We start from the raw sequence: 27,389 nt of genomic DNA, 5'->3' as shown, positions 1-27,389 counted from the left end.
ATTGTTTTTCGAGTTATAATCGGCTGATGATGACCCAGACTGGGGTCGAAACCGGTACCATTTCCACTTTTAATTAAATAAGAATGTAATTTCTACATCTCTTATTTACTTGTATTGAATAGGTTGAACTACCATATTTATTATTTCAATTTAACTGTTATGAGGAGAGGCGGGGCGTGTTGGGGAAGTTGGTGGGGAGTAAGTGTTGGCAGAGAGCTATATGCGGAAGAAGGTGTTGGTCTTGTATATTTAGGGCGGAGCTTATTTTGGTGTAGTTTACAAATAATCGGAATAAATGATTCTATGGCGTACATCCTAGTAGTAAGGCATGTTCAAAACATTAGTTATCTGGTATGTACTACTATTATTGAATGTGAAGGTAGCAAATTTTTCTTTTTTGGATGGATTCCGGTATAAGTGTGGTTTTAGGTTTATTTCTGTGCTTATTAAGGATTCTGTTAATGAACGTCTTGTTAAATCCATTCTTCTTGGCTATGGTATGAATTGTTCTTCTTTCTTTATTAAAAATGTTTTGAGATAGTGGTAGTTTCATTCCTCTGTCTATCATACTGTTGTATGCTGCTCTCTTGTGTACACCTGGGTGTTGGGAGGTATGTTTAATGATATTGAGAGAGTGGGTGGGCTTCCTATAAATGTCAAAAGATAGTTTTTGTCTTTTTTACATGTTACTGTTATACCCAGAGAGTTAATGGAGTACTTGTTTTCGTTCTCAATTGTAAATTTTATGTGGGGGTCAATCATGTTGAGTTGTTCCACTATCATGTCCCCTTTAATGATCTTAGTTATATATGATAGCAATGGTATCATCCACATAACATGACCAATGATTTATTGCCTTAATTTTGTCTATGATGTGAGTGTGCTCCAAGTAACCCACATATATGTTGGCTAAAATCCATGATGCAGAAGGAATTTTGGTGGCCCTATTTGTTGGTATATTATAATCATCATCATTATCATCATTGTACAGTTTCAGTTTACCGGGTACTGTTAATGAGCCTCTTCCACTTCTTCCTGTCCATATACAACTTGTCATGGAGAACATCACCCACTGGCCATCCTCTGATAACTAGATCAACCTTGATCATGTCCATCCATCAGGTTTTAGGTTTTCCTGCAGGTCTTTTCCCCTCCACCTCTCTTTCCAAACTTATTCTGGCTGTTCTTGTAGGCTCCATCCTCATCACATGCCCGTACCACCATAGTCTGGATGTGCCAATTTGGTCTAATAGGGATGTCTTTATTCCTGCTTCTTTCCTCACCTCCTCATTTCTTAACTTGTCCATCTTGGTCTTCTGGATGGTGGATCTAAGAAATTTCATCTCTGATGCTTGCAGTCTTGATGAATCTCTTTTTGTGAGGGTTCATGCTTCAATACCATACACTAGGTCAATACTGTTATGAAATAGCCGTTAAACAACATCAGTCTGACCAGTTTTGGAATCATGGCATCCTATAAAAGTGTTCTTACTGGTTCGCAGAATTCTAATCCCTTTTGCACTTTGTTTGTTATTTCCTTTCTGACCAAATTATCACTGGAGATTACACTTTCAAGGTAAGGAAAACTATCCACACACTCTAGCTGGTGGTCTCCTAGTTTTATTGCTGGATGCCCTTTTCTGCTGACTGCCATCACCACAGTCTTGGTATCACTGATGTTGAGGTTATATTCCTGGAAGTGGGATTTCCATACGTTGAGTCTGGTCTGTACTTCCTCTTCTGTTTCACCCCAAATCATGATATCATCAGCAAAGGCTACTGCATTCACTTCACCTAACTTTTCCTTGACATTCTTCATTATACTGTCCATAACAGTGATGAACAGTAGTGGGGACAGAGCACTTCCTTGCTGAACTCCACTCTTGGTCTCAAACCATGATGATTGATCTTCCCCAATTTGTACACAGCTAGTACAGTCTTTGTACAACATCTGAATTCTCCTTACCAGTCCTTCTGGCACATTTCTTTTCCTCAGGCACGACCAGATCTTATCTCTTATAACACTATCATAGGCCTTTTCTATATCTCGGCATACAATAACCAGGCTGTTGCCTTTCTCCCAATTTTTTTCCATCAGCAGGCGAGTGCTAAAAATTAGATCCATTGTTGATCTGTTACTTCTAAATCCATATTGCTCCTCCTCTAACTGGGGTTCAATGATGGTTCTCAATCTCCTTTCTATGATATTCTCTAAAATTTTTAGTCCATGAGACAGCAGTGTTATTTCTCTATAGTTGGTGGGTTTCCGTCTGCTGCCCTTGCTCCAATCTGCAGGTATTTTGTTGTCGTCCATATGGCATTTAGTGCTCTGTGCAGCGATTGTATACCCTGTATGCTTGCTGCCTTTATCATGTCTGCATTCACTTAATCTGCACCTGAAGATTTTCCTTTAGGCATAGATTTTAAGGCTGTCTCAGTTTCTGTTCAGGTGTTCAGAGGTTCCTCATTGTAGGGTTGGATTTCCGGTTCTGTATTTTGTTCTTGAACTGGTCTATTCAATAAGTGGTCGAAATGGTTCTTCAGGAGTTCTCTCATGTCACTTTCTGTCCTAATCAGATTTCCATCTTTAAGTGGCTTTATTGTATTCATTGGTTTCCTTTTACCTCTGATAACACTATACAGTAGTTTCTTATTGCCTCTGCTGTCTTCCTCCAGTTTCTGAGTGAATATATTCCATGCCTTGGTCTTTTTTTCTAAAACTGTCCTTTTAACATATATTATACTATTAAAGGCAAAGGCAAAGAAGTTATTTAGTGAGAATTTTAAGATTTGAATAAACTCATTTATTTCTCCTTTGCTGAAATTGCTGAACCGTATTAAATTGTTCTGTATTAATTTGACGGTGTGACCGACAGGGATGTTGGCATACATGTTTACTACATCAAATAAGTGGAGGGTATGGCATTTTTGAATAATTATATTTTTAATTTTATTGGATAATTTGATGGAATTCTTAACTGAAGTATTTGCCTGTAACTAATAGTGTGTTTTTAAGAATCTCTAGATGTATTGGAATATTTTATATGTGGGGCTACCTCTAAAATTGATAATACACTGAGCGGCACAAAAAATGCAATACTTCAATTTCTTTCAAAACTGAAATTTATTTTAAAATATGACACTTTTATGACACTAATCCACTATCTTATGACAGAATATTGTGGTACGGTCCAATTTAAGTGTCTAACAATGAAAAGAAAAGACAATTATAAACAAATTGAACAAATTAAGCCAGAGATGCACATTTCAAGGAAATATTCAGTAAGCTAATAAAAGTAATGCACTTCAGTTTTGATGTTCTACACTTCACAGACCTCGGAACTGATCTCGGGGACCTCTGTTTGCATCTTCAAAAGCATGAATTGCCGCCTCTTGCACCAATGACGGCATTCAACCTTTCAGGCATGTTCCTGATTAATGTGGTAATGTCCTGTTGAGGAATCATCTCCCATTCTTCCAGGAGGGCGATCCGTAGGTCCTGTAGGGTCTCAGAATAGTGCTGACGGGCTCTTCTCCCCAGCTGGTCCCAAACGTGCATAATAGGATTCAAATTAGGGCTTTGAGCAGGCCAAGCCATAGCATGAATCCCTGTTTCATCCAAGAACTCTTGCACAATTCTCGCAACATGTGGGCGTGCATTGTCATGCATTAGTGTAAAATCATCACCAATAAATGGAGCGAAAGGCACAACATGCTCCAGAAGGATTTCCTCCACATACCGATGTGCGATATGACACTGTCTTCTCCACGAAGACCAAATCCATGCTTGCAGCTGTATTGATTCCTGCCCACGCCATCACAGAACCACCCTGAAAAGGCATCATGAATGAGAATGTGCAAGGGGAATACCTTTCCCCTGGCCTTCTCCAGACTCTCCCTCTTCCGTCAGGTGATCGGAGGCCAAATCGCGACTCATCGGTGAACAACACTTGATTCCACTGTTGTACTGTTCAGCCAAGTTGTTCCCTTGCGAAATGTAGTCAAGCTGTGCCTTGTTCTCTGGTGAGTTCTGGACCTGTAGCAGGTCTTTTGGACTTAGGACTGGCTTCTTCCAGTCTTCTTCGAACGGTTCTCTCACTAACATTGACCCCTCAAACTTGGTGGAGTTGATTTCGTGCTTCAACGGCGGTGGTATGACAGTTGCGGAGAACTTGAAGTAGTAAGAAGCAGTCATCTCTCTCCAATGTTGCTCTTCTCGGGCATGATCCTAGTCTCCTTGCAAAGCCTCCAGTTTTCGTGCCGTTCTGGAAATTGGGAAAAGTGTAGTCCTCAACACTTCTGCAATGTAATGCATGCTACGACCATCTTCTACCAAAGCAACAGCTTTCGCAGCTTGTTCAGGGCTTAACGGCATATTCACCCCAGAAAGCTGATTAAGACAATCACAGAAAGATCCTACAAACACGTGTGATTAAAAGGGGGAACAATTAAAGGTACAACAATAAGAACTACAAGAGCGGGAAAACATTATTGGCTCACATCTAGCGATGTGTTTTCCAGGTTGCGCGAGGAAAAAACAATTGAGGCTAGTGTAATAAACAATCAACACTTCATTGTTTGCTCGCAAAGCAACGCCAATAACATACTCCATCTTAAAAAAATTGGTTGAAGTAGTTCACTTTGATTAAATAGATAATTACACAATAATTACTCATCATTTATTGGGTGTTGCATTTTTCATGCTGCTCAGTGTAGGTCTTATAGGGATATTATCTTTATGGATTTTAGGCACTGCTTTCACTGTTGGTAGCCTTGGATTATTTGTTGTTTTATTGTAACTTATGTTTTTAAAACTTAATTTCCACTGGAGATGACGCTAAAATGGGTTGAAACATATATGTTTAATGTAGGTATATCATGTAATATACAGTAGTACAATGTATTGAATAGGAGGATTTTTTTACATTTAAATTGATGTAATTGAAAAACCATCAAAATGGAATGATATTTATACTGTACAATGGTCTTCAAATTCTACAAAGCTCTCAATAGGACAGAGCAGTATCGCAATTCCACCTCAATGTATAGTACAGGCTGAGGCGCACTGCTTGTCTATTTTTCTGCCATAGCAAAGGGGCGGTCACTGATTGGCTGTTCTTGTGGCCAATTATTGAAGCAATGTAGAGCCCAGCGTAGGCCGACCTGCCTGAGCGGAGACAGGCAATTAATCGTCCATATCTTTTTCTGGCCGCGGTCATCTTCAGGCTTCAAGATTCTAAGTACTGGAAAACAGGCTTTGTTGACCTGTAGTTTGGTGTTGCTGTACTGTATGTCGTGACCTGCTAGCAATGAGTTTTTGGCGATTGATTACTTTTCTGTTTGTCCTAGTTGGCTGTGTCAGTCAGGTGGCACTGCTGCGCTTCATTGTTCCTATACACACTTGGCTGCAGCTGCTTGGGATCTTGTACCCATCTGCTGCGGTGTGAGGATAGCACTTGTCTTTAGCAGACCTTAGTAATTCCTTGATTTTCTTCACTGGTTTATGTATGGTTTTAACTCCATGGGACTCCAGGAACCTACATTTTTGCCGGGTTTTTCCCCAATGTATGCCAAGAAGGCTTTAGTTGCCAAAAACTTGTCTTCTTCCTCCCTGGTTGCTGGATGTTTGGTATAGAGTGTTCACTGTATATCTTAACGGCTGAGCTCGTCGTGGTTCACAAATTTTTCTTGCATGGTCAGCTAGCGTTTTTACCACTCTGTATTTCTGTTGTGGGTGATGGTTGGACATCTTCTGTAGATAGCAATCTGTATGGGTCAGCCTCTGGTACACTGTGTCTCCCAAGTTTAAATTGGTTGTCCCCATTACCATAACTTTGATGAAAGCGAGTTTTTGTTCGCCTTCTATCTCTATAGTGAACTAAATATTTATACTGAAACTATTCACATGTTGTAGAAACTGCTGTAGTTGCTCCTCTCCATGGCTCCAGATTACAAAGCTGTCATCTATGTAGCGAAACCACACCTTAGGTTTCAGTGGTGCTGAAGTTTATTTGAACTTTCCCATAAAGAAATTAGCGAGAAATGCTAGCTGGGCATGTGGGAAGAATTTGTGGACAATGGCACTTACACGAGGAGCTCAGCTATAAAAATATACAGCGACCACTCCATTCCAAGAATCCAAGCAACCTGGGAGGAAGACGATGGGTGACTGGCAGATAAAAACTTGCTGCCATACATAAAGAAAAAACTGACAGAAATGTAGGCTACTGGAGTCCCATGGCGTACAAACCATACATAGGCCAATGAAGATAATCAAGAAATTACTACGGTCTGCTAAAGACAAGCGCCATCCTTACGCCGCAGCAGGTGTGTACAGGTTCCCGTGCAGCTGCAGCCAAGTGTTCATTGGAACAATGAAACGCAGCACTGCCACCAGATTGAAGGAGCACGACTAACACAGCCAGCTAAGACAAACATAAAAGTCATCAGTTGCTAGCAGGCCACGACACACAGTACAGCAACACCAAAATACTGTCAACTACATTGTCTTAACATGCATGGCTACAAAAAGAAGCCACTGAGATCCTGAAGCACACTAACAGTTTCAAATGGAAGGAGGAATCTGAATGGATCAACAAAGCCTGGTTCCCAGAACTTAAAACTTTGAAGCTTGGGGGACACGGTGACTGCAGTAGACCAGAAAAAGATACGGGTTATCGGTTGCCTTTCTCTCCCAAGGCAAGTTGGCCAACAACGGGCTCCACAATGCTTCAGTAATTGGCCACAAGAACAGCCAATCGGCAACTGCCCCCCGCCACAGCAGACCAACTGGTGAGCAGCACACCAAAGCCTGCGCTATATACTGAAGTGGAATTGTGATAACACTCAATTCCACTGGCAGCTTCATAGCAGTCAAAAACAGCAGAACCTCTGAAACACCGAATGGCAGTTTGCTGTGAAATGTCGGGATTACCATATGTTCCTGGACCACGGCCTGTAAGTCCAAAAAAAAAATACGTATTAATGTTAGATGCGAAATTCTCAACTGTTATAGCAATTATTTCCTTAGAATATGTGTAAAGGGGATGGCAGCGAATAGTATTTTTTTAAAGTGTGTGCAGCAATTATTGTCGATGACAAGAAATGTTCCAATTCAAATTTTTAAACAACAGTGTATGAAATACTCTAATTGTAACCGATTCATTTTAACACACACCCAAAATAACCCAGTATTGTTAGAACATCTGCAGAAGTGATCATATTTTTCTTTTGCAATGGATAGGAATAAGTAAAAATAATTCAACTTACACAGCAAAGTAGTAATTTTTCTTTAAGTTTTACTAATAATATACTGCACTTTACTTCCAATTTTAAATTGTGGTATGCCATATACCATTTGTGTTTTGCTACATATTAGCTACACAGCTGGTGTTTGTTGTCGATCGATTGATTGTATACTAGTTTGTAGCGAGATCATCAATACATCGTATGTAGTCACTACTGGATTGCTATATCACTATTCATGTTGAAAATTATTTCACATTGGAGATTTGCTTGTTTTTATTATGTCCAATTTTTCTGATACAAATTCTTCGTTCTTAACAAATGCATTCTTCCTCGCATAAAAGAGGGCTCCCTAGATTTTTGTTATGAATTCTGGAAAAGAACCATGAGTCTTATTTGCCAACTAAGATTCAATATATTTTGGTGCTTCCAATGTTCTTTGTTGAATCATATCATGAGTTACAGCAAAACCATCATTTCTCAACTTAGTTACCAGTATATACTCTAGCACTTCAGTACTGATCTCAGGATATTTAACTTTCTGGTACCAGGAAAAAACTCACACTTGTCTTTGCCGCTTCATTTTCTGTTTTTGGTTGCACCAATATCTGACCATGTAAGTTTGAATTGCAAGTTCTTTCACTGCTGGCTTCACACCTTATTTTTGTGTAAAAGACACAATTTTTCATTGAAAAGCTGTGGCAGAAGTACACCTTGTTTTCCATGTTATTCAACTCCACAAGTAAAATGAAAAAATAAGTCACTCAACAGCAGGCTACTGCACAAAACACAGGTCACTATCAAAAGGAAATTTTTTGTTGTTATTGCAATGCTATGAAAGATTCTACTACAAAGTAGAAACCTTGTTTTTCTTTGACAAAGTATGTTTGGGGTGGGGTCTTATGTGCAAGCATTTATTTTTAAAATTTTCCTTGTTCTGAAAAGCCAAGGACGTCTAATATGCAAAGGGTTCTAATACATGAGTAAATATGAATAGGGAGAATAGCCCCATTCGGTCAATGGTATCTGATTTTAGCACTGGCTCTCTCTGAAATTATCTCCTCACTGGTGTTCTTCAGTCTAACAAGAGTTATCATACCTCATCGAATTCCCGTTCCTAGTAATGTGTATAAATCACTGAAAGGAATACATACAAAACAGGAGAATTAACATTTCTTCATGCACGATGAACTAGTCATTTAGTATAAACTTGTCATACCGGTGGCAAATAACTCTTACATGATAAAAATGCATTTTCTTCAAGATGGAATTCAAAATTACAACGAAAGATGTTGCAGTTCTTTATCCTATCATATGGCATGATTATACAAAGGAACAGAAGTGACGACAAACCCAATACTTACATGATGTAGTTCCTGAAACTCTCTTTCCATTCTCCATGGTGTAGAAACTCATATATATGGCACACAAATGTGACAATAACAAACACCAATATGAATAGAGAGAACAGTCCCATTCGGACAATGGTCTCTCTGATTTTAGCACTGGCTCTTTCTGAAATTATTTCCTCACTGGTGATCTTCAGTCTAACAAGAGTTATCATACCTGGACAGGGAAAATAAACAATTAAAATGCAAGAGAGAATTCTGGAGTTAAATAAATGTTGACAGACGAGAGAAATCACAGAAAACTAAATAATTCACAATATAGAGCTACTTACATCAAAATCCACGTAAAGCAAAGAGAAAATGAGAAAAAGAAAAAATTAACATTTGTTTTCTCATCTGGAATAACACATGTTGGAATAATGAATAATGCCAATATACTGTATGTTATATAGGCACTGCAGAGTGATTTCTAGTTTTGTTTAAACAAATATGACCGATACATCCTTAGATACAGTGAGGTCAGATTATCTTGGCCAGGGCTCAAGATGCAGTGGTCTGAAGGTCATGCCAGTCACATTACTGGCACCTGACTGGGCTGGCTGCTTTGTGCGATCAGTTGAGCCTGACAACCTGTCTGGCTACCTGTACTGAGTAATATTGTTCCCCCTCATATCAGTAGACAGCAAAGCTCTTGTCCATCTGTGGCGTAGAATAATGAAGAATGACGTTTTCCCAATCCACCAAGACGTCAACCAAATCACTACATCCAGGTTGAAATCACGAAAACCAGCCCACAAGATGGCTATAAAATTTAATTCAACTCGGTTTGACCTCCCAAATATATGAAAGGATGAGTGGTCTAAATCACCTCGTGGTCTGATTGAAATCCATGACCCCACAATAAAACTAACTGGATTTCATCTCCATCGGGCTATCTGGTCACGACTGAACAGAATTCGATGTGGCACTGCTCGAACCAGTACAACCTTACATCAGTGGGGCTGGATAGACTCGCCTCGTTGTGACTGTGGATATGTAGCGCAAACCATAAAGCATATCGTATAGGAGTGCCATCTACATATGTATCCTAGGTCCTTGGAAGATCTTCATGCAGCCAATCCAGAAGCAATTGAATGGATTAAATATCTACCAATCCATATTTAAAGTTATTTTCCTTTTGGTCCTAATGCTGTAAATTGTATATATCGTACATATTCTTTTATTCTTACTGTCTTGTATGCATCATACGCTAATAATAATAATAGTCTGACAAAGTGCGACTCTTGCAAGAGTTAGGCGCTGTGCTGGTCAGCTTCCAGACTAAAACATAATCTGACCTCACTGTACAAGAACTATGTAAATGAACTGAACATATATTACAAGATCACAAATCAAAGACAGAATACAAGCATACTATAGTTATTCTGAACAAATAAAAAGAGAGTGGAAGATCATTACCAAGGTAAACCCTACCCAACAAGCACACAAACGTAGTCCAATCAGTCCACGATGAAATTATTTATGCTTCTTCTTCAAAATAAAAAAAAAAGTGATGTCCCTGTGGTCTGGATTCCATGTAAAACCATAGCAACCATGGCTAATGATCACAATAACAACAACCACATAGAATCCCTTTCCACAGAATAAAGCTTGTAGGCAGTCGAGACGGAAGTAACTATCTTTGGATTGACATAATGCACATAATGTCTAACCACAATGCCTCTGATGACAAGTATTTCAATGGTATAGCAGGTCTAAACCCCTACAAAAAACCAATGATGTCCTCCACCCCCTGCACAATGTGATTTTGTTTATGTGTGTTAAGAAGGAAGCCATACTTTCCAATGCCAACTCACTTAAATGTAATTTAAAAGCTTTTCAGTTCAATATAAATATTACACTATAACATACTTGTAAAGAAAGGTGTATTTTTACTCTTTATTTAATAATGTAAAAAAAAAACACATTATTAAACAAGTGTTATTCTTTTGTTTAATAATGTATATTTTACAGATACATTATAGTGTAATATTTATACTGAACTTGTGTGTTCGACAGCTTTTAAATTCATTAGTTTCATTCAATGTGTTATATGACATCTATCCCGAACATGTCAATTTATATATATATTGAAACGGTAACACCCTACGAGCATTCACGTTTCATTCTTTTATTAAGAGAAGCTCGCTAACACCCGGCCGCAAGCATTTAAAACTTGCGCCGAGCGCACAGGCATAATGGGAACTGCGAGCAAGTTCGCGACGTTCCAGAACACCGGCCAAGGACAAGCGACGTCACGCAGAAGGTTCCTTCGTGTTCCATTGCTGCATGAACGAAATATAAGCGAGTCGCCAGCCTGGGGTAAGGCAGAATGTAAGCAGAGAGCCTGCAGTAAAGCAGAAAGAGAGTGTGCGGTATGCGACGGCAGTGTGCTGAAGGCAGAGAGTGGAGTGAGTCGGCAGTAAGCCGTGAGTCAGCGAGTGTGTGCAAGTAAGCACGTCGCGACATAATTCATCTCTCGGTCCGGCTGTATATTTGAATTCGTTTAAAGACTGTGTTCTCGCCAGCTTGAATTCATTTAAAGACTGTGTTCTCACATAAACTGTGCCAGCTTTGAATTCGTTTAAAAACTGTGTTCTTGCATTAATTGTGTCAGCTTTGAATTCGTTTAAAGACTGTGTTCTCGCCAGCTTGAATTCATTTAAAGACTGTGTTCTCACATAAACTGTGCCAGCTTTGAATTCGTTTAAAAACTGTGTTCTTGCATTAATTGTGTCAGCTTTGAATTCGTTTAAAGACTGTGTTCTCGCCAGCTTGAATTCATTTAAAGACTGTGTTCTCACATAAACTGTGCCAGCTTTGAACTGTGTTCTTGCATTAATTGTGTCAGCCTTGAATTCGTTTAAAGACTGTGTTCTCGCCAGCTTGAATTCATTTAAAGACTGTGTTCTCACATAAACTGTGCCAGCTTTGAATTCGTTTAAAAACTGTGTTCTTGCATTAATTGTGTCAGCTTTGAATTCGTTTAAAGACTGTGTTCTCGCCAGCTTGAATTCATTTAAAGACTGTGTTCTCACATAAACTGTGCCAGCTTTGAATTCGTTTAAAACTGTGTGCTTGCATTAATTGTGTCTATCCGTTGAACTGTGTTGCATTATGATCTTAAGTGCCAGTGATAATCTGAAAATCACGACGTACTGGAACTTGGACTGTCATTTATTTCAACAAATGTATTATGCTGGTGGAGTACAGTGCAGAGACTGTACTCGATTTTCTTTATGAAGTGCTCGATCACCGCACCTCGGAAGGTCCTAGATTGTTTCATTTGCGTATTATTCCAAATACGAACTGTGACTCTAACTTTATCCTTGCTGCTGTGGGAACTATTTCGGCGTGCTTCGCCATAGGGAAGTGTCACACCAGTACCCCATGACGTCAAATGTGGAAGCTCCACATTTCCCCGTTCCTGCCTCTGGTTCGAGTCATCAACACTAATACAAACACCAACGACGGAAGACAACGCCGACGCTGACCGCAAGACGACGCAGCCGCCGCGGGACAACGTCCTCTTCACGCCCTCAGGGACAAATCTACAATTCAGCTATAAAAGGTGACATAATTATTTGCCTATTTATTGAATAAACTGAAGGATCCACTTAATCATGAATTTTTCTTTTACTACCCTTCTCTCTTACTCTCTTAGCATGGGCCGTACACGCCTTGTCGTTCCTCATGCTCTCCGATATACTGAAGTACGGGCGTTCCTGTTACAGAGAGAAGGTAGTGAATAGTGGCACCCATGACGTTGGGGCCAGATTAAAGAGAGTAAAGTGATAAAAATTAACTTTGAAATCAGTGATATCTTAACTTACCAATTCAAATAAAAGTGCATAGTACGTACGTTAATTCCAGTTCAGTGAATATGTTAAAATTTTACGAAGTTCAATTCAATGACTTTGACGAAATTTTAAACTTTTGGCACAGAACTCTGATCAAGTTTATGGCACAAGTGATTATTTTTCTCTTTCTCTTGCTATGTAAAACATTTCAGGCATAATATTCATGCACAGGCTTATATAAATTTTGATATTTTGTGTTGGTGAAATTTTGAACTTTACCATTGGACAATGATGGTGATATTTAATTTTATGCACAAGTGTTTGATATTTGTGTTGGTGAAATTTTGAACTTTACCATTGGACAATAATGGTGACATTTAATTTTATGCACAAGTGTTTGATATTTTGTGTTGGTGAAATTTTGAACTTTACCATTGGACAATAATGGTGACATTTAATTTTATGCACAAGTGTTTGATATTTTGTGTTGGTGAAATTTTGAACTTTACCATTGGACAATAATGGTGATTTTACGTATGAGGTGAATGATTGTATTTTCTGCATTTTGTGAAAATAACGACATTAATATGGAAAATATACTAGCTGCCATTGAGGCTTTAAAAATCAGTCTAAATGACAGGATTACGGAAAGTAACACTAATCTCGGGCGTAGGATTGCAGAATCTAACAATACTTTAGGAGCTCAACTTAAAGAATCTAACGCGACCCTGGAAGCCACCAAGGCTAGTATAGGTCAACTTAGGGAGGCTAATGAAGCAACTAATCGTAGTATCACTCAACTAAGGGAAGCTAATGATGCCAACATTGTAAAATTGACAGAATCTGTTGATCAAAAATTTGCAGAAGTTAATAATAATTTGGAACGTAGGCTCAATAGTGCAGGTGCCGAAATTGAAAAAAGATTTAAAGAATCTAACAAAAGAATGGATTCTAAGTTTACGGAAATAAATGAAAGATTAACACGTGACTTAGAAACCATTAAGCAAGACATAAAATCACAAGTGGCGGAGGACTTAAAACTTGCTTTCCCGTCTTCTTCTCAGGAAGTCCTTAAAGAAGTAGAAAGCTTAAAGGAAGAATTTCAAGAGTCCCATGCTCAATTATCTCTTGCGCAAACTAAAATCGCGTCTATTCAAGACAAACTTCATGAATCTGTTAAAAATAATTTCATGAAGTTGGGAAACGAAATTACTCTTCTGAAAAGTCAGCAAGAGGAGGCCGATAAACGTGTCAAGACTCAGTTAGATAATGCTCACACGCAGATTACTCGTATCTGTCGCGATGTAGCAGAAGTCAAGACCGACATAGAGAAGGAGGTCAAGGAAATTGAGAATTCCATACAGGGGAAAATTAAAACCCTAAAACTTGAACTCCAAGGAGATATAGAAGCTCTCAACAGCAAAGTATCGCAAATCGAACAGGATGTTTCATCATCTAGCCTTCACAACACTAGTGGAGAATCCATGAATGTTTCCACAGTTTTTAAAATAACTGAGGAAAAACCAGCCAAATTTTCGGGGAAGGGGGAGTATACTGCTAAGGAGTTTCTCCTCAACCTCGAAGAATTCTTTCAAGAAAATCACGTTAAGACCGACCGTCGTTTACGAATAGCATCTCGATTGTTAGAAGGCAAGGCGTTAATGTGGTTTACCGCTTTTAAATTCAGTATTAACACTTACGAAGAATTTAAGGAAGCCTTACTTAGACGATTTTGGAGTGCTGAGGCTCAGCACCTGATAAAACTTCAATTATACTCTAGAAAGTATAACACGTCCGTCAATTCCTCGCGATATTCAGATTATCTCATATCTCAGCTTAAAAAGATGCAGTTTTTCGACCCTCCTTTACCGGAGCAAGAACTTATTCAGGTCATAACGCTGCAATTTCCACCAAATGTTCAGGAAATATTGGTGGCAGCAAACGTCCAGGACTTGGAGCAGCTCAATGATGTCCTGAGGAAACTCGATACTGCGCACACTCAGAGCGCAGCAAAAGCAGGTCGAACCAAAGAAACTACAACCAACTTTACGGAAATGAAAACTCCAGTTCAAGTAAATCCAGAACCGCGAGAAGAAAGAGAAACTCACCGAGATATTCCGTTTCGGTATAGAAGATCTAGGAATCGCCCCTACGAAGGGAGGGCTAAGTTTCAACCTGGACCTTCATGGAGGCGGGCAGCTAATCAACCCAATGATAATAGGAACTCCCAGCGGGAAGAATTAGAGAAACGTTGGAGAGAGACTACGGAATATGTAAGGAATAAGAACAGGGAAGAGGGTTTACCTGGAGCAGCTTCTTTGGAATACCAGGCAGAGATACAGAGAAGAAATGAGAGAACGGAAATGGATCCAAGAGCTACGGGTACAAAAAAAAAAACTTTGTCGAAGCAATAAAGAGACTGCCTGAAAACCCGGAGGGAGGAGAAGTAGTATGTAGCGCACTTATTAACCATTGGTATTTAGAGGATGCAGATTTACTATATGAGGATTCAACACCACGACAGCCTCAGATACAACGCGGCTTACCGATCATTATCATTAAGTTAGGCAATATGATTGTCCACTCTCTAGTAGACTCGGGATCGCAAGCCTCACTAATTTCGCAGAAATTAATAGATGTGGCGCAGGAGACGACCTACATCTCCATCTTGCCGGTTGCTCAAGTTAAGGTTAAAGGCATAGTTCCTGACAAAGCTATTAAATGCAAATTCCAAGCGTTTCTTGAGTTAGAAATTGGTGGTGTTAAGTTCCAACATCTATTTTTGATCTTGACGCAAATGAAATTTGACTTAATTCTTGGATCAGACTTTCTCATTCAACATGGGGGAATCATTGATTATCCCGCTAATGTGATTAAATTTTTCCACGTCGAATCTGTAGGGCTACAGTTGGTTACTTATAATGACGTGAAGAATCCGGAATGTGAGGCCCCGGTGGGCATAGTAGAGGGCAAGATGAGCGAGGCTCCGCCTGTCGAAGAAAGCGTCCACGAAGAGGGGCGACCCGAGGAAGTGGGACCCGTAGAGGACCAGATGGCGTCCATTATCGATGATGAGTTTAACGAGGACCACTACAACTTCACGCTTTACGCCAATGTAGCTGAAAGCCCAGATTACGATGATGATAAAGTAATAAAGGCAATCCAAGAGCTTTTTAAGAAGTTTCCAGATGTATTTTCTGAGAAACCTGGAGTCATTAAGGGTTTCAAGCACCACTTAGATGTTACTGACACATCACCTTATAAGAAACGGCCTTATCCGATACCCATGAAGAACTTGGGATAAGGCATATCATGAACTCCATCCGACACCCGGAAGCCAACCCAGCCGAACGGGTTATGCGCGAAATTGCCAGATTCTGTAGATTGTATTGTGGACAACAGCATTGGAAGTGGGTTGAAGTTCTGCCCATTATGCAAAGGATCGTCAATACCACCATGCATGAGTCTATTCGGGACATCCCTTTGAGTGTACATAAAGGCCTCACCCCTGACAGACCTTGGGATCGAGTTTTGCCTGATCAACCTGACGCAGCAGTGAGCCAACAAGCTCGCATTACCAAGGCACTTCGGCAATTACGACATGCTGCTCAAATCCGAGAAAAGAAGTTACGACATCACAAGTTTCGACAACCCTTACAAGTGGATGACCTAGTATTAATACGCAAGCCTGCAGTTTCACACCCTGACCAGGGAATTTACGCCAAATTTTGTCCCTTGTTCATAGGACCCTTCAGGATACTTACCGCACTAGATAATGGTGCCTACGAAGTAGGAAGGGCAGATAGCGACGTTGAGGGAATCTTCAACTCGGCCAATCTCAAGAAATACTTTACTAGGAGATGAGCGAAAAGAAAATCGCCCAGCAATTTTCTTTTTCCCGAGCAGGCGGGGAGATGAAACGGTAACACCCTACGAGCATTCACGTTTCATTCTTTTATTAAGAGAAGCTCGCTAACACCCGGCCGCAAGCATTTAAAACTTGCGCCGAGCGCACAGGCATAATGGGAACTGCGAGCAAGTTCGCGACGTTCCAGAACACCGGCCAAGGACAAGCGACGTCACGCAGAAGGTTCCTTCGTGTTCCATTGCTGCATGAACGAAATATAAGCGAGTCGCCAGCCTGGGGTAAGGCAGAATGTAAGCAGAGAGCCTGCAGTAAAGCAGAAAGAGAGTGTGCGGTATGCGACGGCAGTGTGCTGAAGGCAGAGAGTGGAGTGAGTCGGCAGTAAGCCGTGAGTCAGCGAGTGTGTGCAAGTAAGCACGTCGCGACATAATTCATCTCTCGGTCCGGCTGTATATTTGAATTCGTTTAAAGACTGTGTTCTCGCCAGCTTGAATTCATTTAAAGACTGTGTTCTCACATAAACTGTGCCAGCTTTGAATTCGTTTAAAAACTGTGTTCTTGCATTAATTGTGTCAGCTTTGAATTCGTTTAAAGACTGTGTTCTCGCCAGCTTGAATTCATTTAAAGACTGTGTTCTCACATAAACTGTGCCAGCTTTGAATTCGTTTAAAAACTGTGTTCTTGCATTAATTGTGTCAGCTTTGAATTCGTTTAAAGACTGTGTTCTCGCCAGCTTGAATTCATTTAAAGACTGTGTTCTCACATAAACTGTGCCAGCTTTGAACTGTGTTCTTGCATTAATTGTGTCAGCCTTGAATTCGTTTAAAGACTGTGTTCTCGCCAGCTTGAATTCATTTAAAGACTGTGTTCTCACATAAACTGTGCCAGCTTTGAATTCGTTTAAAAACTGTGTTCTTGCATTAATTGTGTCAGCTTTGAATTCGTTTAAAGACTGTGTTCTCGCCAGCTTGAATTCATTTAAAGACTGTGTTCTCACATAAACTGTGCCAGCTTTGAATTCGTTTAAAACTGTGTGCTTGCATTAATTGTGTCTATCCGTTGAACTGTGTTGCATTATGATCTTAAGTGCCAGTGATAATCTGAAAATCACGACGTACTGGAACTTGGACTGTCATTTATTTCAACAAATGTATTATGCTGGTGGAGTACAGTGCAGAGACTGTACTCGATTTTCTTTATGAAGTGCTCGATCACCGCACCTCGGAAGGTCCTAGATTGTTTCATTTGCGTATTATTCCAAATACGAACTGTGACTCTAACTTTATCCTTGCTGCTGTGGGAACTATTTCGGCGTGCTTCGCCATAGGGAAGTGTCACACCAGTACCCCATGACGTCAAATGTGGAAGCTCCACATTTCCCCGTTCCTGCCTCTGGTTCGAGTCATCAACACTAATACAAACACCAACGACGGAAGACAACGCCGACGCTGACCGCAAGACGACGCAGCCGCCGCGGGACAACGTCCTCTTCACGCCCTCAGGGACAAATCTACAATTCAGCTATAAAAGGTGACATAATTATTTGCCTATTTATTGAATAAACTGAAGGATCCACTTAATCATGAATTTTTCTTTCACTACCCTTCTCTCTTACTCTCTTAGCATGGGCCGTACACGCCTTGTCGTTCCTCATGCTCTCCGATATACTGAAGTACGGGCGTTCCTGTTACAATATAAACGGATGATAAGGTGCGGGTCTCCACAAAAAGGAGAAACTGCGGGTTGTTTTGATCAATTTCAGAACCTGCTCAAGTAAATGAACTACACCTAAATATCCAAACAATGGTTTTCATGGCTTTCAGAAAAGAGACAAAACAGGGACAAATGACAAAATTTATTATAAATATCAGGCACTAACAATAGTGAATTATTTCAAATACCTGAGAATAACTACAAGTACAGGAATGTCATCCACAAACCACATTAACGATAACGTAGTAATTGCAATAATTGCAATGCACTGCACTGTCAACCTGATCAGTTTATCACTGGAAACCACTATGAAATTATTTAAATTAAAAAGTGACACCAACCATTACATATGGTTAAGAAGCAATTTAAAATTTCCTAACAATGGCAACTCTGTGATCCATACAAAAAGTGATTTCAACATTTTTAAAGAGCGTGTAATATTTATCTAATTACAGGATCTCTTATATAACCCCACACTGAATGTATGGTGTTTGTACTCTGCGCTACGGCAGCTGCAGTATGGGAGGTGCATGCATAGTTCTTGACCTTGCAAGCAGCCTGCACGTGTTCGACCTGGCAAGTATGAGTCACCAGTCTGAATCTCAGCTGTTAACATAGTGAGACAGTTATCATTGCAACAGCGTATTTTCGTATGTAAAAGTTCTGGTTTCATCTTAATGGTTGTGTCAACAGTCATAACAGGGAACGGATTTATATGTAAATACATATCTCTTTAGGAAGCTAAAATTAATTATATTTTGCATTATCTTTACGAATCATGACGTGTGGAGTTGAAAAATGGAGTATTCATTTTCCATATTTTTCCATATTTTGGAGTTTAGCACATATGTTCCATATTCTTCGTCATTAAAATCAATATAGTCCATATTTCGACTAAAAAGTAGTCCTCTCAATAATGGAGAAATAAATTAAAAATCTATATTCGAAAAATTAATATTTTAACTGGTGTGCAGGTCATTATCACGCATGTCTACATCTGGGCTGATAAAATAAGCTCATAAGCAGTGCGAAGAAAGAGAGGGGTTGAGCTCGGAAGTGGTGGAGTTCAGCCGGTCAGTACTGTGACTACCTGACTCACACTCACAGCCCTGATAAGCTGCATTACATAACATCAACTGTGTCTGTGACTAGGGAAATCTCATTCATCGACGATGTGCTAGTGGTTTCCGGATTAGTTCGTAATTCTGGCATTCCCTTTGCTTCATAACTCCATCTAGTTCACTACCAGTCATTCACAGTTTGAATTAGCAGTGAGACGGATCATAGTGTTCTTGTATGTTAAGTGTGTGCAGTTGTATAGTGATATTCATAGAAGACATTAACGTTGTTACAATATGCCTAAAGTAGCTCAGTCAACCAGTTTAAAATTGAAAAGTTACGTATCAGAATTTAAAGAAGATGGTTTATCAACTGACAGTAAGATATTATTTTGTAATTTGTGTCATTGTACAGTGACATCTACTCAAAGGTTCCTTGTGCAACAGCACGTTTCAACCAGTAAACACCAGGCTAACAAACGAGATTCCAAGCAGAGACAGTTGTTTCCGACACAACCAGCAACTTCCAGTGTAACGTCCGAGTTCAACACCGATCTCTGCTGTGCTCTCATCTCTGCTGACATACCTCTCTTCAAACTGAATAATCAGTGCTTCAGGGAATTCCTCGAGAAATGTACTAAACGATCCATCCCGGATGAGTCAACGTTCAGAAAAATGTACTGTTCAGCCATATACGATGAAACTGTTCGGAAGATAAGGCAAGAGATTAAAGATGGTCCAATTTGGGTTTCCATTGATGAGACAACAGACAAAGAAAGCAGGCTAATTGGCAACGTAATCATTGGTTTGTTAAGCGAAGATTATTGTAAACGGATTCTCTTACACTGTGATGTTCTAGAAAAGTGCGATAACAAAACTATAGCAAAACTGTTCAATGAGGCTATGGGTATCCCCTGGCCACAGGGCGTTAAGTATAATAAAGTGTTACTTTTTATTAGCGATGCTGCACCTTATATGATAAAAGCCGGAGAAGCATTATGTGTTGTATATCCTAAGATGACTCATTTAACATGTGTAGCACATGCCTTTCATCGTGTGGCAGAAGTGATAAGAGGCAGTTACCCCAAAGTAGATTTATTGACTTACTCAGTGAAAAATGTTTTTCTCAAAGCCCACAGAAGAGTTCAACTTTTGAAAGAAATGTACCCAGAGATTCCATTGCCGCCTAAGCCGATTCTAACTAGGTGGGGTACGTGGTTGCAAGCGGTTGAATATTATGTTGAATATATAGACTGTATTAAGAACGTTCTGCATGCCACGGACTCTAAAGATGCAGCCTCACTTGAAGCCGCGAAAACAGTTGTCTGCGATACAAGTGTGAGAAATGACTTATGTTACATTCAGCATAATTTTTCATGCATCACAAAAACACTGAAAAGACTCCAAAACGCGCATCTCTCACTTTCTGAAAGTTGTGAAATTGTGAATAAAACTGTGGAACAACTAAATCGTGGTACAGGTAAAGTTGCAGATGTAGCAAACATGAAGATGGCCACTGTACTTTCAAAGAACCCTGGATATGAAGAAATGACAAAGGTTTCTGCAATGCTGTGTGGAGATTTAAGTGTAAAATTAACATTGGATTTAACCCCAGCAGATACTGTGAAAGTGAATTATGCCCCCATTATCTCTTCCAATGTTGAACGCAGTTTCACTCAATATAAATCTGTCCTTAGAGATAATAGGAGAAGATTCACTTTCCAGCACTTAAAAGAACATTTTTTTTTTACCGGGCGAGTTGGCCGTGCGCGTAGAGGCGCGCGGCTGTGAGCTTGCATCCGGGAGATAGTAGGTTCGAATCCCACTATCGGCAGCCCTGAAGATGGTTTTCCGTGGTTTCCCAATTTCACACCAGGCAAATGCTGGGGCTGTACCTTAATTAAGGCTACGGCCGCTTCCTTCCAACTCCTAGGCCTTTCCTATCCCATCGTCGCCATAAGACCTATCTGTGTCGGTGCGACGTAAAGCCCCTAGCAAAAAAAAAAAAAAAAAAAAAAAAAAAAAAAAAAAAAAAAAAAAAAAAAAAAAAAAATTGTAATCCATTGTTTTGCTAATTGAGAATAAAGGATTGTGTGTTCTTCAAATACTGTATATTAAAATGAGAAATGCAACATTATGTTGCATGTAGATCTACTTTGTTTAGCTTCTTCGAACTTTGATATTAAATAGAAATTAATGTTATATGTGTAATTTTAAGTCCATATATAATTCCATATTTCAATAAAAATAACTAAATATATATGTACATATTTCAATAATTATTAGTACATATAAATCCGTTCCCTGGTCATAACTCTCGCTATTGGTGTGCAGAACATACTAATGGTGTTTATGAAGTCCCTCATTATGACAGGACGATTGGTGTTTGGTGTGCTGTTAGGACAAGACAAATAATTGGGACTATTTTTTTTCAAGACAACAGTAAATGCAGAGTGGTAGGTCTACCAAGATGACATTTTGAAGCGTTCTTCCATCAGTTAACGGAAGAAGAAAAATCGCATGAGTAGTTTAAAAAAGATTCAGCCCCTGCTCATACAGCAGACGATTCCCTTCTGACAATACCGGAAGTCTTTGCAGACAGAGTGATCATTGCTGGTCTATTTCCCTCTCGTTCTCCAGATCTAACAGTGTGTGATTTTTACTTGTGGGGTAAACTGAAAGAAAAAGTGTATCGAACAAATCCTCACATATTGGAGGAAAAGATTACGAATGAAATCAGCAACATTACAGTGGTAGAACTCATTCGCATTAGCAGGGTGCGACATAAGTTCAGCTGAGGCAGCTGCCGTGGCGCAGAGTACTAACACTGTGCATTTGGTCTGAGTTTATATGAGCGACCCTTCATAAGCCATCTCAACTGTTTTACTTGCCCCCTCTTGAGAGTTTCTACATTGAAGATTGTATCTGTCGACTTTGTAACCCATATTTTAGCAGATACCATTTAATATTTTGGTGTGGGGGAATAGTATCCCAAACCACATTTTGTGTGAAAGACTAACTTTTGTACATCATGTGTATCTCCTTAGTATATACAAACTTTGAAATCTCGAAGAGTCTGCAGATTACGCATAAAGTAAATACAAAAACTTATTTCACCTTCTCAATACATATCAATCCTGCAATGTTTACAATAACATTACAATATTATTAGGTACTAGTTTCGGTTCTGTTAAGAACCATCATCAGCCAAGCCCAGACAAGTATAAATTCTATTGCTAAAACAGATTGATGTAGTGAAATGAAATAGGAAATGATGGCCTAAAATAAGTTTTTGTATTTACTTTATGCGTAATCTCAACTCAATACGGAACCAATTATGAAGTTTATAACCTTAAAAGAGTCTGCAGATGCTGAAAATACTTTGTGTCATCAAAAAACGAGCATACTGCTTAGGCTCAACAAAATAAATGTCAGCTGTACTGTTATGTACTTCCTAATTTTTGTCACCAATAAAGCTATTTATTTTCTGCATCTACTGTATAATATTATTTCATCTTTCCTCCACCTTCCCCCCCCACCACTTCTTTAATCAATTTCTGTTTTTCATTTTACTTAAATTTCTTAGCACACATTTCTTCTCCACAGCACTGACGTTACTGTTCTGAGTGGGGCTTGAGTAATTTAGCAGATCAGGAACTCCCAATTACACATCATCCCATACTGTGAATAGCTTGCAGAAGTTTGCAAAGTGGCCTAAAGCAGAGTTTTAAGCTGCTATGGTATATGGCTATTGAAGGTTGTGAATTACAGTTCTGTTAAGATTTCATGGCATGCAGCTAGTCAAAAAATACACTGCTAGTAAAATGTAGAGAATGCTTATTCTTGTATAAAGAAGCAACTTTAGTTCAGGTTCCTACTACATGTGGGGACAAGTACGTGTTAGCGCAATGTTCTGTATAACTTTGAGGTACAGAAAAATATTTTAGGCCTGGGCTTCAAATATCCTTTCAGATATCGAAAAACTTGAGTAATAGAACTTCGAGTTATAGAAAATGTATACTGTATTTACTCAGGTAATTCTCGCCATTGCTTAATTCATACCTTGTCAAACCATGCTCATCGAGCCAGAGTGCTCTGAACTGGCTCAGTACTCAGTTCAGAGTAGTTTCCAACACTTAACTAGTCATTACCTCCACCGCTCTCTCTCTCTCTCTTTCTCTCTTGCTCCTTGCTTTGGACCATTTGTATACAAAGTTCGAATGGCGATTCAAAGAACTGGAGTAAATGCAAAGTGAATTGACAGTTTTTTTGAGACCCTTTTCCATCCTGCCTGAAGATGCCACAGTCAGATACCACAGGGAGTTGATCAGGTTACAGTGCCATACACTCCTTAAAGATTGGTACTATTCTACAAGAGATCTTCTAAGATTGTACAAACATTTGTTCCAGCATGGCTACATGCATAGGCATGCTGCTTTGCTGCAATATTTGACTCGACATATGTTTGAGAGCAAATATTTTCAATAACAAACGTTCATAACCTCAATAATTCATGTCAGATGTAGTTTCAGAAGCTATATTACGCATCCAATCAGTGAAAATCATTTATCCCAACATAACTAAACTGGTAGCATCCAGAAGTGCTAAGTTTCTACTTCAAAGAGATTAAGAAAAGTATGTTAAATTCAAAAAGACCCAAATTTTGGTTGGAATATATGAGATAGAAAAACTAATACTTCCACTTGATTCTGTTAAATTTCAAACATCAAATTTCTTTTAGATTTGTGAGATAAAATCATTTCCATTTATATATTTCTTTAAATAATTTCCCTTGTTTAAAATTATGAAATAAGTTTTTAATGTAACCATTTTTAATAATTTTGTGTGATAATTAAATTTTATACTATGAAATAACAATCCTTCATTTAACACTGCATTAAATTCAAAAATATCAAAATTTTATTTTTTATTTAGTGGGTAAAAATATAAATTACATTTAAAGTTTGATAGAATAATTATGTTTTGTTTGTAAATGTATTAAAATTGGAAATATCAACATTTGGTTTTGATTTTGGGAGACAACACACAATTTCCTTTTCTTAATGGGTAATCACTGATCTCTATACATGGATGGCTGGTAGCTTGGGTAGCAGTAAGCTGAATAGAAGATGACTGGCGTAGTAAGATGGCAGCGAGCACATGTGCGGTATACCACGAGGAGCGCGCTTGCTTTGTTTATGCTTAGTTCATTGACGCCAACCCTCTTGATTGTAGTTTGCTTGTAAATTACAAGATTCAATTTCAATGTGTATGTGTTTATGTGAAGTCTGAATGATCTGAATGAAGAAACATCCTACGGGTTATTATCGTGCCGCAGTGTTCAGCTTATGGATGTACAAACAGAGCCGATCAGCAGAAGGAGAAATCATTTCATCGGTGAGTTTTATACTGTAGGCTACATAATAATCTTACTAGGGTAGTGTTTTGAGTTTTAGGTTTGTTGTATCTTATTTCGCATATTCGAGGAGCATAATGGCAATTAATTTTTGTAGATTTCCTTTCTCGAGACCTGAACATCTAAGATTACGAAGTAGGAGTATCAGGCGAGAGAATTGGGAACCTTCTAAAACAGCTGTTCTCTGCTCGGATCACTTTAGAGAAGATTGTTTTGATAGAACTGGACAAACTGTACGTTTTAGAAGTGATGTACACCCAACTGTTTTCAATTTTCCTGAACATTTACTGCAAGTAAGGATTTACTTTTTTAAAATTTTATTTGTCATAATTAATCTGATGGTTTTAATGAAATAATTGACGTGATCTTATAACAATCTTAGAAAATGAAGTCTGGAGAAGTTCTAGACCTTATTTACATCAGTAATAATTATGGGTTTCAGACAATGGAGTGGTGGGAGAAGGGAAAATGTGGTGAGAGTTTTATGCTATCTTAGTATACTATTTGTGGTATTTGGGGCTCTTTTAAGGGGTGTTACATATTTCTGATGATGACCATCAATATTGCTTTGCTAGCTGAATTCAATTAAAGAGGTCTGTAATAGTAAAATAAGCTGCAGGTTATGTGATATCTTGACAAGTTTTGAATATTTCCTGGTTTTAAAAACTTGTACATTTGCTTCAATGATTTTTAATTTGATAAACTGTGCGTTATTTCATGGAAACAGGAATTCATTATCAAGCACCGATTACGATATGTCGAATCTAGGCCTGTATAGTGAGCTACGTTTATAGGTCATCATTTTAAGAACGCATAATTTCGTGGCATACATGTATACAATTTACAGCATTGTTTCCAGAAACTGTTTTTCACTCGTATTGTGTTACTGATCGCTAATTGCATGTATTCAGCACCTAAGTTAATATTTGTCGGCCGTAACTATACACTCATTTTTATTGCTATCCCGGAGATTTACAGACCTCGGAATGATGTGTCAGTGATCCCAATGTCCTTATGCTTTGAGTGAATATGTCTCTATATTTTTAATTATTTCAATGCGCCATTAATATCGATTTAAAATTGACTATATTATCATTGCTTCCCCACAAGGAGAGCTCCAGGCATTTCTGCAGTGTACTGTTGCCACTGATGAGACGTGGGCACGAGCCTACGAGCCTGAATTAAAGCGCCAATTGAACGAATGGCGTCACCCAGGTTTGCTAAGTCCATAGAAATTTTGACAGGAAGCCAGTCGGGAGAAGTTTATGCTGATTGTGGCATACGATTACGAGGGTGTAATTCTTACACATGCTGTGCCTGAGGGACAAACCATCAACAGTGACTACCATTGCCGATTTCTGGAGCGACATTTGCGTCTGGCTATGCGGCGCAAACGTCCACGTTTATTGCGAGAGGACTGCCATATCGTGTTGCATGACAACACACGTTGTCATGTTGCAAATAATGTCAAGCTCTTATTGCAACAGTGTCATTGGGAGATCTTGGAACACCCTCCATACTCGCCAGGCATGAGTCCTTGTGACTTAACCTGTTTTCAAAGTTGAAGGAACCTCTCCGAGTCTGCTGATTTCCTGACGTGACATCCGTACTCCGCGCAGTAGGGTGCTCCGTTGCTATCATAAACAGAGAATGCCTTGCCAAGAGTTCCAACATTTGGCAAAAGGTAATAGACATTGCCGGTGACTACAATGATGGAATGTAATGCAATTGTACCTGTTAGTTCATTAAATATTGCGTTCTATCAATATTGCCACTACTTTATTTACAGCCCTCGTATGTGGATATATTATAAAATAAAGTCTCCAGCAGCTGTATTTGTGTGGACTAATGTCAAGAACCACCAAATTGATTCTGATATAGTTTACACCAATGTATTGAGGAAGATTTAGGCGTATCAAACAATAATCAGCGACAAGAGGGAGCTGAGCAGTGGCTATTTTAGTCATCATTTTTTCGCTCCAGTTCACATCCCTAATTTCAAGGTCCTTCATTATCTGTTTTCCCCAAACATCACGAGGTCTTCCTCTTGGTCTCTTCCCAGGAACACTGTGTTCAAAGTATGTTTGAGGAGTCCTGTGAGGGTTCATTCTTTTCATGTGACCATACCATTGCAATCTCAACACTTCTAAGGTCTCTAGCAAACTTCTTTCCAATCCAAGCTGTTGTCGGATATCCACATTCCTTATTTTATCCATTTTTGTCTTTTGTAGACAAGATTGAAGGAACTTCATTTCTGTTGCCTGAAGATGACTCTTTGTTAGTCCAGTAAGTGTTGCTGCTTTCAGGCCATACGTCAATATAGGTACTAGATATATTTATACAAGGTGATCTTGGAAGCTAACGGAAACGTTTCATCCCAAAGTATTTGACGTACAACGTGATAGAATTTGGAAGCTTTCTGTATTCTGTTACTAATCTCTTGATGTATGGTATTGTCTGATGACAGAACACTACCTAAGTACTGGAAGTTGTATACAATATCCATCTCCTCATCTCCAATTCTTAGATGAACAGTTGGAGAGTTTTTACTCATCACCAAGCCAACTGTCTTCGTTCTGCTGATTTTGAGACCTAAGGTTGTAAAAGCTTCACGCCAGAGATCTAGTCTAGTTTGTACTTCAGCTTCTGTCTCACCCCATACCATTACATCATCAGCAAAAACCAGGGCATTAGTTGTTGGATCCTTTCTCTTAACCACTTTTAAATTCGTCCATTATGATTATGAAAAGAAGTGGCAAAAGACAACTTCCATGCTGGACTCCACTCTTTGTTTCAAACCAACCTGATCTTCCATCCTGGACCTGGGCACAACACTTGGTTTCATCATATAATCGTTGTACTCACGCTATGATGTCATTGGGCACTACCTGCTACCTACTTTGT

At 39.1% G+C, this 27,389-nt stretch overlaps 1 protein-coding gene across 2 annotated transcripts in view; it reads right to left on the bottom strand.

The window, feature by feature from the left end:
* The window catches only part of smo (smoothened), a 161,277-nt gene that overhangs the window by 50,431 nt on the left and 83,457 nt on the right, over positions 1 to 27,389 (bottom strand). For both annotated transcript variants that reach the window (XM_067136472.2, XM_067136471.2), the window contains one exon: positions 8,610 to 8,811. In XM_067136472.2, the coding sequence (XP_066992573.2) occupies positions 8,610 to 8,811 (202 nt within the window). The remainder of the gene's footprint in view (positions 1 to 8,609; positions 8,812 to 27,389) is intronic.

The sequence above is a fragment of the Anabrus simplex genome, chromosome 1 (assembly GCF_040414725.1).
Source record: "Anabrus simplex isolate iqAnaSimp1 chromosome 1, ASM4041472v1, whole genome shotgun sequence".
Taxonomy (NCBI): domain Eukaryota; kingdom Metazoa; phylum Arthropoda; class Insecta; order Orthoptera; family Tettigoniidae; genus Anabrus; species Anabrus simplex.
Note: the sequence above shows the minus strand (reverse complement) of the source record. Positions and strands in the feature narration are given on the sequence as shown.